The sequence below is a fragment of the Entelurus aequoreus genome, linkage group LG14, assembly GCF_033978785.1.
Source record: "Entelurus aequoreus isolate RoL-2023_Sb linkage group LG14, RoL_Eaeq_v1.1, whole genome shotgun sequence".
NCBI lineage: Eukaryota > Metazoa > Chordata > Actinopteri > Syngnathiformes > Syngnathidae > Entelurus > Entelurus aequoreus.
The window spans coordinates 56,594,333-56,613,637 of NC_084744.1; the positions used below are offsets into that span (position 1 = coordinate 56,594,333).

At 36.5% G+C, this 19,305-nt stretch overlaps 1 protein-coding gene across 5 annotated transcripts in view; it reads left to right on the top strand.

The window, feature by feature from the left end:
• LOC133665081 (UDP-glucuronosyltransferase 1A1-like) overlaps window positions 1-19,305 on the top strand; it is a 104,324-nt gene that overhangs the window by 48,978 nt on the left and 36,041 nt on the right. For 3 of the 5 annotated variants that reach the window (XM_062070268.1, XM_062070270.1, XM_062070269.1), the window contains one exon: window positions 11,958-12,050. The exons of the other annotated variants lie outside the window; for them this stretch is intronic. In XM_062070268.1, the coding sequence (XP_061926252.1) occupies window positions 12,009-12,050 (42 nt within the window). In that variant the 5' untranslated portion in view covers window positions 11,958-12,008. The remainder of the gene's footprint in view (window positions 1-11,957; window positions 12,051-19,305) is intronic. 5 annotated transcript variants of the gene reach the window in all.

Here is a 19,305-nt window from a genome sequence, read left to right on the forward strand (position 1 = left end):
GGGACCCTGTCGTAAAAATTCCAAAAAACGGACTTGCTTCAGCAGCACAATTCTGGTGCTGTAGTTGTAGGAGATGTCTCAAAACGTCATCAGGAGTCCCGACTAAACCCGTAAATGTAAGAAAATGTAAGAAAATGCATTTTTTACGAAAAAATTTTTTTGCTAAAATGTCGTAAGGGGGACCCTGTCGTAAAAATTCCAAAAAACGGACTTGCTTCAGCAGCACAATTCTGGTGCTGTAGTTGTAGGAGATGTCTCAAAACGTCATCAGGAGTCCCGACTAAACCCGTGAATGTAAGAAAATGCATATTTTCAGACATTTTTTTTTTTTGCTAAAATGTCGTAAAAAAATTCAAAAAAACGGACTTGCTTCAGCAGCACAATTCTGGTGCTGTAGTTGTAGGAGATGTCTCAAAACATCATCAGGAGTCCCGACAAAACCTAAAAATGGCATAAAATGCTTTTTTTGGGAAAACTTTTTTTTTTACAAAAAAAAATTTAAAAAACGGTGTTGTTTCAGCAGCACAATTCTGGTGCTGTAGTTGTAGATGTTTCAAAACGTCATCAGGAGTCCCGACTAAACCCGTAAATGTAAGAAAATGTAAGAAAATGCATTTTTTACGCAAAACATTTTTTGCTAAAATGTCGTAAGGGGGGACCCTGTCGTAAAAATTCCAAAAAACGGACTTGCTTCAGCAGCACAATTCTGGTGCTGTAGTTGTAGGAGATGTCTCAAAACGTCATCAGGAGTCCCGACTAAACCCATAAATGTAAGAAAATGTAAGAAAATGCATATTTTACGAAAAAAATGTTTGCTAAAAAGTCGTAAAAAAATTCAAAAAAACGGACATGCTTCAGCAGCACAATTCTGGTGCTGTAGTTGTAGGAGATGTCTCAAAACGTCATCAGGAGTCCCGACTAAACCCGTAAATGTAAGAAAATGTAAGAAAATGCATATTTTACGAATTTTTTTTTTGCTAAAAAGTCGTAAAAAAATTTTAAAAAACGGACTTGCTTCAGCAGCACAATTCTGGTGCTGTAGTTGTAGGAGATGTCTCAAAACGTCATCAGGAGTCCCGACTAAACCCGTAAATGTAAGAAAATGTAAGAAAATGCATATTTTACGAATTTTTTTTTTGCTAAAAAGTCGTAAAAAAATTTTAAAAAACGGACTTGCTTCAGCAGCACAATTCTGGCGCTGTAGTTGTAGGAGATGTCTCAAAACGTCATCAGGAGTCCCGACAAAACCCGTAAATGTAAGAAAATGTAAGAAAATGCACATTTTACGAAAAAAAATTTGCTAAAATGTCGTAAGGGGGGACCCTTACAAAAAATTCAAAAAACCGGACTTCTTTCAGCAGCACAATTCTGGTGCTGTAGTTGTAGGAGATGTCTCAAAACTTCATCAGGAGTCCTGACTAAACCCGTAAATGTAAGAAAATGCATATTTTACGAAAAAAAAATTTTGCTGAAATGTCGTAAGGGGGGACCCTTACAAAAAATTCAAAAAAACGGACTTGATTCAGCAGCACAATTCTGGTGCTGTAGTTGTAGAAGATGTCTCAAAACGTCATCAGGAGTCCCGACTAAACCCGTAAATGTAAGAAAATGTAAGAAAATGCATATTTTACGAAAACATTTTTTTGCTAAAATGTAGTAAAAAATTCCAAAAAACGGACTTGCTTCAGCAGCACAATTCTGGTGCTGTAGTTGTAGGAGATGTCTCAAAACGTCATCAGGAGTCCCGACAAAACCCGTAAATGTAAGAAAATGCATTTTTTACGGAAAAATTTTTTTTTCTAAAATGTCGTAAGGGGGGACCCTGTCGTAAAAATGCCAAAAAACGGACTTGCTTCAGCAGCACAATTCTGGTGCTGTAGTTGTAGGAGATGTCTCAAAACGTCATCAGGAGTCCCGACTAAACCCGTGAATGTAAGAAAATGCATATTTTCAGACATTTTTTTTTTGCTAAAATGTCGTAAAAAAAATTCCAAAAAACGGACTTTCTTCAGCAGCACAATTCTGGTGCTGTAGTTGTAGGAGATGTCTCAAAACGTCATCAGGAGTCCCGACTAAACCCGTAAATGTAAGAAAATGTAAGAAAATGCATTTTTTACGCAAAACATTTTTTGCTAAAATGTCGTAAGGGGGGACCCTGTCGTAAAAATTCCAAAAAACGGACTTGCTTCAGCAGCACAATTCTGGTGCTGTAGTTGTAGGAGATGTCTCAAAACGTCATCAGGAGTCCCTACAAAACCTAAAAATGGCATAAAATGCTTTTTTTGGGAAAACTTTTTTTTTTACAAAAATTTTTTTAAAAACGGTCTTGTTTCAGCAGCACAATTCTGGTGCTGTAGTTGTAAGAGATGTCTCAAAACGTCATCAGGAGTCCCGACTAAACCCGTAAATGTAAGAAAATGTAAAAAAATGCATATTTTCCGAAAAACATTTTTTGCTAAAATGTCGTAAAAATTCAAAAAAACGGACTTGCTTCAGCAGCACAATTCTGGTGCTGTAGTTGTAGGAGATGTCTCAAAACGTCATCAGGAGTCCCGACTAAACCCGTAAATGTAAGAAAATGTATATTTTACGAAAAACATTTTTTGCTAAAATGTCGTAAAAATTCAAAAAAACGGACTTGCTTCAGCAGCACAATTCTGGTGCTGTAGTTGTAGGAGATGTCTCAAAACGTCATCAGGAGTCCCGACAAAACCCGTAAATGTAAGAAAATGCATTTTTTACGAAAAACATTTTTTTGCTAAAATGTTGTAAGGGGGGACCCTGTCGTAAAAATGCCAAAAAACGGACTTGCTTCAGCAGCACAATTCTGGTGCTGTAGTTGTAGGAGATGTCTCAAAACGTCATCAGGAGTCCCGACTAAACCCGTAAATGTAAGAAAATGTAAGAAAATGCATTTTTTACGAAAAATTTTTTTTGCTAAAATGTCGTAAGGGGGACCCTGTCGTAAAAATTCCAAAAAACGGACTTGCTTCAGCAGCACAATTCTGGTGCTGTAGTTGTAGGAGATGTCTCAAAACGTCATCAGGAGTCCCGACTAAACCCGTAAATGTAAGAAAATGTAAGAAAATGCATTTTTTACGAAAAAATTTTTTTGCTAAAATGTCGTAAGGGGGACCCTGTCGTAAAAATTCCAAAAAACGGACTTGCTTCAGCAGCACAATTCTGGTGCTGTAGTTGTAGGAGATGTCTCAAAACGTCATCAGGAGTCCCGACTAAACCCGTGAATGTAAGAAAATGCATATTTTCAGACATTTTTTTTTTTTGCTAAAATGTCGTAAAAAAATTCAAAAAAACGGACTTGCTTCAGCAGCACAATTCTGGTGCTGTAGTTGTAGGAGATGTCTCAAAACATCATCAGGAGTCCCGACAAAACCTAAAAATGGCATAAAATGCTTTTTTTGGGAAAACTTTTTTTTTTACAAAAAAAAATTTAAAAAACGGTGTTGTTTCAGCAGCACAATTCTGGTGCTGTAGTTGTAGATGTTTCAAAACGTCATCAGGAGTCCCGACTAAACCCGTAAATGTAAGAAAATGTAAGAAAATGCATTTTTTACGCAAAACATTTTTTGCTAAAATGTCGTAAGGGGGGACCCTGTCGTAAAAATTCCAAAAAACGGACTTGCTTCAGCAGCACAATTCTGGTGCTGTAGTTGTAGGAGATGTCTCAAAACGTCATCAGGAGTCCCGACTAAACCCATAAATGTAAGAAAATGTAAGAAAATGCATATTTTACGAAAAAAATGTTTGCTAAAAAGTCGTAAAAAAATTCAAAAAAACGGACATGCTTCAGCAGCACAATTCTGGTGCTGTAGTTGTAGGAGATGTCTCAAAACGTCATCAGGAGTCCCGACTAAACCCGTAAATGTAAGAAAATGTAAGAAAATGCATATTTTACGAATTTTTTTTTTGCTAAAAAGTCGTAAAAAAATTTTAAAAAACGGACTTGCTTCAGCAGCACAATTCTGGTGCTGTAGTTGTAGGAGATGTCTCAAAACGTCATCAGGAGTCCCGACTAAACCCGTAAATGTAAGAAAATGTAAGAAAATGCATATTTTACGAATTTTTTTTTTGCTAAAAAGTCGTAAAAAAATTTTAAAAAACGGACTTGCTTCAGCAGCACAATTCTGGCGCTGTAGTTGTAGGAGATGTCTCAAAACGTCATCAGGAGTCCCGACAAAACCCGTAAATGTAAGAAAATGTAAGAAAATGCACATTTTACGAAAAAAAATTTGCTAAAATGTCGTAAGGGGGGACCCTTACAAAAAATTCAAAAAACCGGACTTCTTTCAGCAGCACAATTCTGGTGCTGTAGTTGTAGGAGATGTCTCAAAACTTCATCAGGAGTCCTGACTAAACCCGTAAATGTAAGAAAATGCATATTTTACGAAAAAAAATTTTTGCTGAAATGTCGTAAGGGGGGACCCTTACAAAAAATTCAAAAAAACGGACTTGATTCAGCAGCACAATTCTGGTGCTGTAGTTGTAGAAGATGTCTCAAAACGTCATCAGGAGTCCCGACTAAACCCGTAAATGTAAGAAAATGTAAGAAAATGCATATTTTACGAAAACATTTTTTTGCTAAAATGTAGTAAAAAATTCCAAAAAACGGACTTGCTTCAGCAGCACAATTCTGGTGCTGTAGTTGTAGGAGATGTCTCAAAACGTCATCAGGAGTCCCGACAAAACCCGTAAATGTAAGAAAATGCATTTTTTACGGAAAATTTTTTTTTTCTAAAATGTCGTAAGGGGGGACCCTGTCGTAAAAATGCCAAAAAACGGACTTGCTTCAGCAGCACAATTCTGGTGCTGTAGTTGTAGGAGATGTCTCAAAACGTCATCAGGAGTCCCGACTAAACCCGTGAATGTAAGAAAATGCATATTTTCAGACATTTTTTTTTTGCTAAAATGTCGTAAAAAAAATTCCAAAAAACGGACTTTCTTCAGCAGCACAATTCTGGTGCTGTAGTTGTAGGAGATGTCTCAAAACGTCATCAGGAGTCCCGACTAAACCCGTAAATGTAAGAAAATGTAAGAAAATGCATTTTTTACGCAAAACATTTTTTGCTAAAATGTCGTAAGGGGGGACCCTGTCGTAAAAATTCCAAAAAACGGACTTGCTTCAGCAGCACAATTCTGGTGCTGTAGTTGTAGGAGATGTCTCAAAACGTCATCAGGAGTCCCTACAAAACCTAAAAATGGCATAAAATGCTTTTTTTGGGAAAACTTTTTTTTTACAAAAAAAAATTCAAAAAACGGTCTTGTTTCAGCAGTACAATTCTGGTGCTGTAGTTGTAGGAGATGTCTCAAAACGTCATCAGGAGTCCCGACTAAACCCGTAAATGTAAGAAAATGCATATTTTACGAAAAACATTTTTTGTTAAAATGTCGTAAGGGGGGACCCTGTCGTAAAAATTCCAAAAAACGGACTTGCTTCAGCAGCACAATTCTGGTGCTGTAGTTGTAGGAGATGTCTCAAAACGTCATCAGGAGTCCCGACTAAACCCGTAAATGTAAGAAAATGTAAGAAAATGCATTTTTTACGAAAATTTTTTTTTGCTAAAATGTCGTAAGGGGGACCCTGTCGTAAAAATTCCAAAAAACGGACTTGCTTCAGCAGCACAATTCTGGTGCTGTAGTTGTAGGAGATGTCTCAAAACGTCATCAGGAGTCCCGACTAAACCCGTAAATGTAAGAAAATGTAAGAAAATGCATTTTTTACGAAAAAAAATTTTTGCTAAAATGTCGTAAGGGGGACCCTGTCGTAAAAATTCCAAAAAACGGACTTGCTTCAGCAGCACAATTCTGGTGCTGTAGTTGTAGGAGATGTCTCAAAACGTCACCAGGAGTCCCGACTAAACCCGTAAATGTAAGAAAATGCATATTTTACGAAAACATTTTTTTGCTAAAATGTCGTAAAAAATTCAAAAAAACGGACTTGCTTCAGCAGCACAATTCTGGTGCTGTAGTTGTAGGAGATGTCTCAAAACGTCATCAGGAGTCCCTACAAAACCTAAAAATGGCATAAAATGCTTTTTTTTGGGAAAACTTTTTTTTTTACAAAAAAATTTTTAAAAAACGGTCTTGTTTCAGCAGCACAATTCTGGTGCTGTAGTTGTAGGAGATGTCTCAAAACCTCATCAGGAGTCCCGACTAAACCCGTAAATGTAAGAAAATGTAAAAAAAATGCATATTTTACGAAAAACATTTTTTGCTAAAATGTCGTAAAAATTCAAAAAAACGGACTTGCTTCAGCAGCACAATTCTGGTGCTGTAGTTGTAGGAGATGTCTCAAAACGTCATCAGGAGTCCCGACAAAACCCGTAAATGTAAGAAAATGCATTTTTACGAAAAACATTTTTTTTCTAAAATGTCGTAAGGGGGGACCCTGTCGTAAAAATGCCAAAAAACGGACTTGCTTCAGCAGCACAATTCTGGTGCTGTAGTTGTAGGAGATGTCTCAAAACGTCATCAGGAGTCCCGACTAAACCCGTAAATGTAAGAAAAAGTAAGAAAATGCATATTTAACAAAAACATTTTTTTGCTAAAATGTCGTAAAAAATTCAAAAAAACGGTCTTGTTTCAGCAGCACAATTCTGGTGCTGTAGTTGTAAGAGATGTCTCAAAACGTCATCAGGAGTCCCGACTAAACCCGTAAATGTAAGAAAATGCATATTTTACGAAAACATTTTTTTGCTAAAATGTCGTAAAAAATTAAAAAAAACGGACTTGCTTCAGCAGCACAATTCTGGTGCTGTAGTTGTAGGAGATGTCTCAAAACGTCATCAGGAGTCCCGACTAAACCCGTAAATGTAAGAAAATGCATATTTAACGAAAACATTTTTTTGCTAAAATGTCGTAAGGGGGGACCCTTACAAAAAATTCAAAAAAACGGACTTGCTTCAGCAGCACAATTCTGGTGCTGTAGTTGTAGGAGATGTCTCAAAACGTCATCAGGAGTCCCGACTAAACCCGTAAATGTAAGAAAATGCATTTTTTACGCAAAACATTTTTTGCTAAAATGTCGTAAGGGGGGACCCTGTCGTAAAAATTCCAAAAAACGGACTTGCTTCAGCAGCACAATTCTGGTGCTGTAGTTGTAGGAGATGTCTCAAAACGTCATCAGGAGTCCCTACAAAACCTAAAAATGGCATAAAATGCTTTTTTTGGGAAAACTTTTTTTTTTACAAAAATTTTTTTAAAAACGGTCTTGTTTCAGCAGCACAATTCTGGTGCTGTAGTTGTAAGAGATGTCTCAAAACGTCATCAGGAGTCCCGACTAAACCCGTAAATGTAAGAAAATGTAAAAAAATGCATATTTTACGAAAAACATTTTTTGCTAAAATGTCGTAAAAATTCAAAAAAACGGACTTGCTTCAGCAGCACAATTCTGGTGCTGTAGTTGTAGGAGATGTCTCAAAACGTCATCAGGAGTCCCGACTAAACCCGTAAATGTAAGAAAATGTATATTTTACGAAAAACATTTTTTGCTAAAATGTCGTAAAAATTCAAAAAAACGGACTTGCTTCAGCAGCACAATTCTGGTGCTGTAGTTGTAGGAGATGTCTCAAAACGTCATCAGGAGTCCCGACAAAACCCGTAAATGTAAGAAAATGCATTTTTTACGAAAAACATTTTTTTGCTAAAATGTTGTAAGGGGGGACCCTGTCGTAAAAATGCCAAAAAACGGACTTGCTTCAGCAGCACAATTCTGGTGCTGTAGTTGTAGGAGATGTCTCAAAACGTCATCAGGAGTCCCGACTAAACCCGTAAATGTAAGAAAATGTAAGAAAATGCATTTTTTACGAAAAAAATTTTTTGCTAAAATGTCGTAAGGGGGACCCTGTCGTAAAAATTCCAAAAAACGGACTTGCTTCAGCAGCACAATTCTGGTGCTGTAGTTGTAGGAGATGTCTCAAAACGTCATCAGGAGTCCCGACTAAACCCGTAAATGTAAGAAAATGTAAGAAAATGCATTTTTTACGAAAACATTTTTTTGCTAAAATGTCGTAAGGGGGGACCCTGTCGTAAAAATTCCAAAAAACGGACTTGCTTCAGCAGCACAATTCTGGTGCTGTAGTTGTAGGAGATGTCTCAAAACGTCATCAGGAGTCCCGACAAAACCCGTAAATGTAAGAAAATGCATTTTTTACGAAAAACATTTTTTTGCTAAAATGTTGTAAGGGGGGACCCTGTCGTAAAAATGCCAAAAAACGGACTTGCTTCAGCAGCACAATTCTGGTGCTGTAGTTGTAGGAGATGTCTCAAAACGTCATCAGGAGTCCCGACTAAACCCGTAAATGTAAGAAAATGTAAGAAAATGCATTTTTTACGAAAAAATTTTTTTGCTAAAATGTCGTAAGGGGGACCCTGTCGTAAAAATTCCAAAAAACGGACTTGCTTCAGCAGCACAATTCTGGTGCTGTAGTTGTAGGAGATGTCTCAAAACGTCATCAGGAGTCCCTACAAAACCTAAAAATGGCATAAAATGCTTTTTTTGGGAAAACTTTTTTTTTTACAAAAATTTTTTTTAAAAACGGTCTTGTTTCAGCAGCACAATTCTGGTGCTGTAGTTGTAAGAGATGTCTCAAAACGTCATCAGGAGTCCCGACTAAACCCGTAAATGTAAGAAAATGTAAAAAAATGCATATTTTACGAAAAACATTTTTTGCTAAAATGTCGTAAAAATTCAAAAAAACGGACTTGCTTCAGCAGCACAATTCTGGTGCTGTAGTTGTAGGAGATGTCTCAAAACGTCATCAGGAGTCCCGACTAAACCCGTAAATGTAAGAAAATGTATATTTTACGAAAAACATTTTTTGCTAAAATGTCGTAAAAATTCAAAAAAACGGACTTGCTTCAGCAGCACAATTCTGGTGCTGTAGTTGTAGGAGATGTCTCAAAACGTCATCAGGAGTCCCGACAAAACCCGTAAATGTAAGAAAATGCATTTTTTACGAAAAACATTTTTTTGCTAAAATGTTGTAAGGGGGGACCCTGTCGTAAAAATGCCAAAAAACGGACTTGCTTCAGCAGCACAATTCTGGTGCTGTAGTTGTAGGAGATGTCTCAAAACGTCATCAGGAGTCCCGACTAAACCCGTAAATGTAAGAAAATGTAAGAAAATGCATTTTTTACGAAAAAAAATTTTTGCTAAAATGTCGTAAGGGGGACCCTGTCGTAAAAATTCCAAAAAACGGACTTGCTTCAGCAGCACAATTCTGGTGCTGTAGTTGTAGGAGATGTCTCAAAACGTCATCAGGAGTCCCGACTAAACCCGTAAATGTAAGAAAATGTAAGAAAATGCATTTTTTACGAAAACATTTTTTTGCTAAAATGTCGTAAGGGGGGACCCTGTCGTAAAAATTCCAAAAAACGGACTTGCTTCAGCAGCACAATTCTGGTGCTGTAGTTGTAGGAGATGTCTCAAAACGTCATCAGGAGTCCCGACAAAACCCGTAAATGTAAGAAAATGCATTTTTTACGAAAAACATTTTTTTGCTAAAATGTTGTAAGGGGGGACCCTGTCGTAAAAATGCCAAAAAACGGACTTGCTTCAGCAGCACAATTCTGGTGCTGTAGTTGTAGGAGATGTCTCAAAACGTCATCAGGAGTCCCGACTAAACCCGTAAATGTAAGAAAATGTAAGAAAATGCATTTTTTACGAAAAAATTTTTTTGCTAAAATGTCGTAAGGGGGACCCTGTCGTAAAAATTCCAAAAAACGGACTTGCTTCAGCAGCACAATTCTGGTGCTGTAGTTGTAGGAGATGTCTCAAAACGTCATCAGGAGTCCCGACTAAACCCGTAAATGTAAGAAAATGTAAGAAAATGCATTTTTTACGAAAACATTTTTTTGCTAAAATGTCGTAAGGGGGGACCCTGTCGTAAAAATTCCAAAAAACGGACTTGCTTCAGCAGCACAATTCTGGTGCTGTAGTTGTAGGAGATGTCTCAAAACGTCATCAGGAGTCCCTACAAAACCTAAAAATGGCATGAAATGCTTTTTTTGGAAAACTTTTTTTCACAAATTTTTTTTCAAAAAACAGACTTGCTTCAGCAGCACAATACTGGTGCTGTAGTTGTAGGAGATGTCTCAAAACGTCATCAGAAGTCCCGACTAAACCCGTAAATGTAAGAAAATGCATATTTTACGAAAACATTTTTTTGCTAAAATGTCGTAAAAAATTCAAAAAAAACGGACTTGCTTCAGCAGCACAATTCTGGTGCTGTAGTTGTAGGAGATGTCTCAAAACGTCATCAGGAGTCCCGACTAAACCCGTAAATGTAAGAAAATGTAAAAAAATGCATATTTTACGAAAAACATTTTTTGCTAAAATGTCGTAAAAATTCCAAAAAACGGACTTGCTTCAGCAGCACAATTCTGGTGCTGTAGTTGTAGGAGATGTCTCAAAACGTCATCAGGAGTCCCCACAAAACCTAAAAATGGCATGAAATGCTTTTTTTGGAAAACTTTTTTTCACAAATTTTTTTTCAAAAAACAGACTTGCTTCAGCAGCACAATTCTGGTGCTGTAGTTGTAGGAGATGTCTCAAAACGTCATCAGGAGTCCCGACTAAACCCGTAAATGTAAGAAAATGCATATTTAACGAAAACATTTTTTTGCTAAAATGTCGTAAGGGGGGACCCTTACAAAAAATTCCAAAAAACGGACTTGCTTCAGCAGCACAATTCTGGTGCTGTAGTTGTAGGAGATGTCTCAAAACGTCATCAGGAGTCCCGACTAAACCTAAAAATGGCTATATCTATATGTCCCTTCTTAAACCGCATACTGTTAATGAAGTAGAAAGGTGGCTTCTTTTATAGTCTTTTGATGCTGTTTTTTCTTTCTGTCTGTCCTCACTTAAACAACACACTGTTAATAATGGAAAATGGTGCTTATTTTCTGTTTTTTTGTCCCTCTGCCTGTCCCCGCGTAAACAACACACTGTTAATAATGTATAGTTGGGACTTCTCTAGTGTTTTTGTTGCTGTTTTTGTCTCTCTGCCTGTCCCCTCTTAAACCACACACTGTTAATAATGGAAAATGGTGCTTCTTTGCTGTTTTTTTGTCTCTATGCCTGTCCCTTTTCAACAACACACTGTTAATAATGTATAGTTGTGACTTCTCTAGTGTTTTTGTTGCTGTTTTTGCCTCTCTGCCTGTCCCCTCTTAAACAACACACTGTTAATAATGTATAGTTGTGACTTCTCTAGTGTTTTTGTTGCTGTTTTTGTCTCTCTGCCTGTCCCCTCTTAAACAACACACTGTTAATAATGTATAGTTGGGACTTCTGTAGTGTTTTTGTTGCTGTTTTTGTCTCCCTGTCTGGCCCCTCTGGAACCACACATTGGTAATAATGTAAAGTGGCACTTCTTTGCTGTTTTCTGCCTCTGCCTGTCCCCTCTTGAACAAAATACAGTTAATAATGTGTAGTTGTGGCTTCTCTGGTGTTTTAGTGGCTGTTTTTGTCCCTCTCAAACCTTACACGGTTAATACGTTTTTTTGTTTCTCCGCCTGTCCCTTCTTAAACCACAAACTGTTAATAATGTAATGCTTTTTTGCTCTTTCTGTCCCCTTTTAAGCCACACACTGTTAATAATGTATACTGGTAGCTTCTCTAGTGTTTTTGTTGCTGTTTTTCTCACTGTGTGTCCCCTCTTAACCCACACAAGCAGCACCGTTCATGACTTTCTTGTTTCACTGCAAATCTGTGTGTGGAACTGAGACATTTAATAAAAAAAATAGCTTTTTGAAAACAGTTTTGTGCTGCGCCAGGCAGCTCGGGAGACGCACTTCCTGTCTTGGCTGTGAATGTCCATCCTGCGCTAATCCCATAAACAAACAGCGAGCCAAATCCCGAATGCCCAAAAGTGTTACACTTTCTGAAGAGTGCCCGTCGCCTGAACCTTATCTCTACTCGCCCTCCCTTCCTCCAGGTTCACTGCTATCTACGCACACATCTCAGGAACAACACCGCCGAGTAATGGATGTTGACGGACAACTGCCACGGACGTCTTGACCAGCCCAGGGTGGGACTGTTTGTTTTTCTTACTCTCAGCAAATCACAGCAAAAGACCAAAATAATCTGTGGTTTTACCTTCAGAAATCTAAAAAACAGCACGTTTATAGTTTGAAGTTTTGTAGATAAACCCACGAACAGTCACGATCAAAAGTTTACGAACAAAATTACATGGCTGTCTTGAGTTTCTAATCATTTCTACAACTCTTATTGGTTTGTGATAGAGTGATTGGAGCACATGCACGCGCTCACCATTTGGCTTTCAGCAACTTAAGAACAGCAGGTGGGAACAATTTGGGCGTTTAAGAACACGTCATGAATTTGAATGGACTCCTCATAGGAAATCACTTAGGAAGAAAGATAAGAGGAAAAGTTAGGAACGTATTAGCTGAATGGGGCCCATTGTCCTGTTGGAACACCCAACTGCGCCGAAGACCCAACCTCCGGGCTGATGATTTTAGCTTGTCCTGAAGAATTTGGAGGTAATCCTCCTTTTTCATCGTCCCATTTAAAGCACCAGTTCCATTGGCAGCAAAACAGGCCCAGAGCATAATACTACCACCACCATGCTTGGCGGTAGGGATGGTGTTCCTGGAATTAAAGGCCTCACCCTTTCTCCTCCAAACATATTGCTGGGTATTGTGGCCAAACAGCTCCATTTTTCTTTCATCTGACTTAACATGGACAAAGAGAAGACCTTCTGGAGGAAAGTTCTGTGGTCAGATGAAACAAAAATGGAGCCGTTTGGCCACAATAGAAATCCAAGCAGAAGCTTGTGGATGGCTACCAAAAGTGCCTTATTGCAGTGAAACTTGCCAAGGGACATGTAAGCAAATATTAACATTGCTGTATGTATACTTTTGACCCAGCACATTTGCTCACATTTTCAGTAGACCCATAATAAATTCATAAAAGAACCAAACTTGATGAATGTTTTTTTGTGACCAACAAGTATGTGCTCCAATCACTCTATCACAACAAAATAAGAGTTGTAGAAATGATTGGAAACTCAAGACAGCCATGACATTATGTTCTTTAAAAGTGTACGTACACTTTTGATCGCGACTGTATGTACTGTTGAGACAACAGTATCATTATACTAAATTGTTATTATTCAATAAGGTATCGTCTATTTGGAAATGTTCATGCCAAGCACTAGAGATAATACGGTGTAAATGTATCAATTCATTAGTTTGACTCTTGTAGGAAAGCTCTACTCCTTACTATTTTATTATTTAGTTTAGGTATTATTATCATATATTGTGTTAATATTTATTACAATGTTTTATTGAGTTATTTATTGATTCTTTATGACTGAATACCATATTAACAAACTATTACACGTTTGTTTGACTTTTATTTTACCCTTAAAAAACGTTATCTATCTTGACTTTAGTGTAACTGAAATCAGACACTGTGGTATTCATTAAATAATAGTGTATGAACGAAGTCGGGATAAATCATATCAGACACTGGTATTCATGAAAGGGGAGATTGTGGTTGAAGTCATGACTAACTATATCAGACACTGAGATATTCATTTAAGAATAATTCAGGAATAAAGTCAGGATAAGTGGTATCAGACATTTTGGTATTCATTAAATAATAGTTCAGGAATAAAGTCGGGATAAATTATATCAGACACTGGTATTTATTTAATAATAGTTCAGGAATAAAGTCAGTATAAATGATATCAGACACTGTGGTATTCATTAAAGGATGAATCGTGAATGAAGTCAGGACAAACTTTATCAGACGGTGAGGTTTATAATTAAATAATAGTTCAGGATAAAGGATATCAGACACGGGTATTTTATTAAATAATAGTTCATAAATGAAGTCATGATGTTATCAGACACTGTGGTATTCATTATATAATAGTTCAGGAATAAAGTCAGGATAAATGATATCAGACATTGAGGTTTATAATTAAATGATAGTCCAGGAATAAAGTCAGCATAAATGATATCAGACACTGAGGTTTATAATTAAATAATAGTTCAGGAATAATGTCAAGATAAATTATATCGGACACTGTGGTATTCATTAAATAATAGTTCAGGAATAAAGTCAGGATAAATGATATCAGACACTGAGGTTTATAATTAAATAATAGTTCAGGAATAATGTCAAGATAAATTATATCGGACACTGTGGTATTCTTGAAATAATAGTTCAGGAATAAAGTCAGGATAAATTATATCGGACACTGTGGTATTCATTAAATAACAGTTCCGGAAAAAAGTTGGGATAAATTATATCAGACACTGGTATTCATTAAATAATAGTTCATAAAAGAAGTCAGTATAAATTATATTAGACACTGTGGTATTCATTAAATAATAGTTCAGGAATAAAGTTGGGATAAATGATATCAGACACTAGTATTCATTAAATAATAGTTCATAAAAGAAGTTAGGATAAATGATATCAGACACTGTAGTATTCATTAAATAATAGTTCATAAAAGAAGTCAGGATAAATGATATCAGACACTGAGGTTTATAATTAAATAACAGTTGAGGAAGAAAGTCAGGATAAATGATATCAGACAGTGTGGTATTCATTAAATAATAGTTCAGGAATAAAGTCAGAATAGATTATATCAGACACTGTGGTATTTATTAAATAATAGTTCATAAATGAAGTCAGGATAAATGATATCAGACACTGAGGTTTATAATTAAATAATAGTTCAGCAATAAAGTCAGGATAAATGACATCAGACACTGTGGTATTCATTAGATAATAGTTCAGGAATAAGGTCAGGATAAATGATATCAGACACTGAGGTTTATAATTAAATAATAGTTTGGGAATAAAGTTGGGATAAATGATATCAGACACTGTGGTATTCATTAAATAATAGTTCAGGAATAAAGTCAGAATAGATTATATCAGACACTGTGGTATTTATTAAATAATAGTTCATAAATGAAGTCCGGATAAATGATATCAGACACTGGTATTCATTAGATAATAGTTCAGGAATAAAGTCAGGATAAATGATATCAGACACTGAGGTTTATAATTAAATAATAGTTCAGCAATAAAGTCAGGATAATGATATCAGACACTGTGCTATTCATTAATTAATAGTTCAGGAATAAAGTCAGGATAAATGATATCAGACACTGAGGTTTATAAATAAATAATAATTCAGTAATAAAGTCAGGATAAATGATATCAAACACTGTGGTATTCATTTAATAATCGTTAATAAATGAAGTCAGACATTGAAGTTTATAATTAAATAATAGTTCAGGAATAAAGTCAGGATAAATAATATCAGACACTGTGGTATTCATTAAATAATAGTTCAGGAATAAAGTCAGAATAGATTATACCAGACACTGTGGTATTTATTAAATAATAGTTAATAAATGAAGTCAGGATAAATGATATCAGACACTGAGGTTTATAATTAAATAATAGTTCAGCAATAAAGTCAGGATAAATGATATCAGACACTGTGGTATTCATTAGATAATAGTTCAGGAATAAAGTCAGGATAAATGATATCAGACACTGAGGTTTATAATTAAATAATAGTTTGGGAATAAAGTTGGGATAAATGATATCAGACACTGTGGTATTCATTAAATAATAGTTCAGGAATAAAGTCAGAATAGATTATATCAGACACTGTGGTATTTATTAAATAATAGTTCAGGAATAAAGTCAGAATAGATTATATCAGACACTGTGGTATTTATTAAATAATAGTTCATAAATGAAGTCAGGATAAATGATATCAGACACTGAGGTTTATAATTAAATAATAGTTCAGCAATAAAGTCAGGATAAATGATATCAGACACTGTGCTATTCATTAATTAATAGTTCAGGAATAAAGTCAGGATAAATGATATCAGTCACTGCGCTAGTTCATTAAACATTACATGAATGCAATTAGGATGAATGATATCAGCCACGGTGGTATTCATTAATCAAGAAATGAATGAAGTCTAGGTAAATGACAACATAATCTGTGGTATTTATTAAAAATACATGAATGAAATCAGGATAGATGATATCAGACACTGCTTATTCCATGTATCGTGTGCATATGTGCAACATGCACTTAGCTTTACTGTAAAATATGGCAATGCGTTTTTGTTTTTATACAACTATTTGATTTAATAGAAAAATCTTGCCTAAGATTACAATAATTTAAAAAACATTTTTTTCTTGCAAGATAATATTTCTCTTACTATCCTTCTAGATAGTTCTCCAACTAAAACACACTTGTAAACACTTTGAGAGTCCAGCAAATGAATGTGTAGACTAGAAAGTATTCAATGAAGTTGTGTGATTATTTCTCACTCGCTGCTGCCCCCAAGTGTCCGAAAATGGTAACTGGACGGGGGGTGAAAGTCAGTATTTGGCCACCTGTCTTGACTCACATATGAACTTTTAGTGCCATCCCATTCCTAACCCATAGGGTTCAATATGATGTCGGTCCACCTTTTGCAGCTTCAACTCTTCTGGGAGGGCTGTCCACAAGGTTGCGGAGTGTGTTTGTAGGAATTTCCCACCGTTTCTCCGAAAGCGCATTGGTGAGGTCACACACTGATGTTGGTCAAAAAGGCCTGGCTCTCAGTCTCTGTTCTAATTCATCCCAAAAGGTGTTCTATTGGGTTCAGGTCAGGACTCTGTGCAGGCCAGTCAAGTTCATCCACACTAGACTCTGTCATCCATGTCTTTATGGACCTTGCTTTTGTGCACTGGTGCACAGTCATGTTGGAAGAGGAAGGGGCCCGCTCCAAACTGTTCCCACAAGATTGGGAGCATGGAATTGTCCAAAATGTTTTGATATCCTGAAGCATTCAAAGTTAATTTCACTGGAACTAAGGGGCCAAGCCCAACTCCTGAAAAACAACCCCACACCATAATTCCTCCTCCACAAAATTTCACCCCCGGCACAATGCAGTCTGAAATGTAGCGTCCAGTGGCGACGTGCTTTACATTGGACTTGGTGATGTATGGCTTAGATGCAGCTGCCCGGCCATGGAAACCCATTCCATGAAGCTCTCTGCGTACTGTACGTGGGCTAATTGGAAGGTCACATTAAGTTTGGAGCTCTGTACAAACTGACTGTGCAGAAAGAAAGAAAGCACTATGCGCTTCAGCATCCGCTGACCCCTCTGTCAGTTCACGTGGCCTACCACTTGGTGGCTGAGTTGCTGTTGTTCCTAAACTCTTCCATTTTCTTATACTAAAGCCGACTGTTGACTTTGGAGTATTTAAGGAGCGAGGAAATTTCCCGACTGGATTTGTTGCACAGGTGGCATCCTATGACAGTTCCACGCTGGAAATCACTAAAAGCGGCCCATTCTTTCACAAATATTTGTAGAAACAGTCTCCACACTGCAGAAAGTCAGTGTTCAAAAACAAGGGGAAAAAAATACAAAAATTTGGGGTATTTTACTTGAACTAAGCAAAATTCTCTGCTAATAGAACAAGAAAATTTGGCTTGTCAAATTAGCTAACCTCAACGAACCCAAAAATAGCTTAAAATAAGTATATTCTCACTAATAACAAGTAGAGAAAAAAAAGACCTTTTTGCTCAATATGTTGAAAAATATTCTTAAAATAAGTAAATGCTAGTGCCATTATCTTGACATGATGATAATAATGTATTGTTCTTAATGGAAAGGCAACCACTTGTTCCTCTCGGGGTCGCTCAGGCAAATCATATGGTCTAAAAATGCATTTTTCCATCGATAACATGACATCATCACACCAAGTGCGTGCTCTTTCAGTCAATTAGTGCGCATATATACAGCCCGGCCCCCGTCCAAAATGTTTTTAATTGTCATTTTGAGGAATTTATCTGAATGTGCATGAACTATTCCTGTTCAAAATTGTTTGAAATGTTAAATATTAACTGTCAGTTTACTGTACTACTATAGGAGTACATATTTTCTATTGTTTCATTGAAAATAAAACAGCAAAGTCCATTTGGCTGAAATTATTACTTAAAAAAAAGCAGTTTTATACTTGATGCAGGCCTGGCCCTAACCAATTTGGCGCCCTAGGCAAGATTTTAGGTGGCGCCCCCCCCCCCCCCCCCCCTCCCCCCCCCCCTCCCCCACATCGGCAGTGAAGTGTATATACTCACAAGAAACCGAATAGCTTTGTCTTTGACCTTTTTTTTTACTTAAAGAAAGCAAATTAACATATTATATGAGAATGTTATGTTATGATTATCTTTAACCGAATCGTGCTCAAATTAAAAAACAGCATTCCCTCTCATGTGATATTGCTTAATTAACATTAATGATGTGCACTTTAACAACTAGGCTTACAACTATACCTAATATATAAAGGGGTGGAAAAGTGACTATTACCTGCAGGGCAAACATTAGCTAACCAGAAGGCAATAACAATGTAAACAAAAAACACCTGCTTAAAAGATCTAATACAAATGTCCCTGAGGAATGTAAGGTGGGAGTACTGTAATTACCTAACGTTACATTATTATTTTCCATAACAATTTAGCCCCCTCCACAATATTAACCCGACGTTAAAACAGAACTAGCTATTTATTGATTAGCAATTGCCGAATCATGTAACATTAGCTTAATGCTAAAGAGCCAGGTTACTATCACATTCTGTAACCGACAAATCATTTCATGTAGGCTAACGTTACTCGTATACCTGCTACCTCTGTCTTTTTCTCGTTTCTCCTCCTCTTCTTTTCTATTTTTTCTTCCCTGGGCACCTGACAGTTTTGGCCGTTTTGACATCTTGTGTTGATTTTTTGATGTGGTAAGAGTCATGATACGGGAAGGGAGGGGGCGTAATGTTGTAACAAATAATATTTCTATTAAATAGGCTTTACTTTGCATTTTAATTAACGTGGGATTATTTTTTGTATTTAGAAATAATAGTACCAACTTTTTTTCTTTTTTTTTTCTCCAACATTTGTGGCACTGGCGTGGCGCCCCCTGATGGACGGCGCCCTTAGCATTTGCCTATACGGCCTATGCCACGGGCCGGCCCTGACTTGATGACACAGCTTTGTAACAGTTGATATTCTAGTTTCAAGCATGTTTTACTCAATATAGGTCATCAAATCTCAGCAACAAGCTGTAATATCTTACTGAGATCATTTAGGACCAAAACCATTAAAACAAGTAAAACACTCTATTAACATAAAATCTGCTTAGTGAGAAGAATTATGTTATCAGACAGAAAATAAGCAAATATCACCCTTATTTGAGAATGTTATGTTATGATTATCTTTAACCGAATCACAG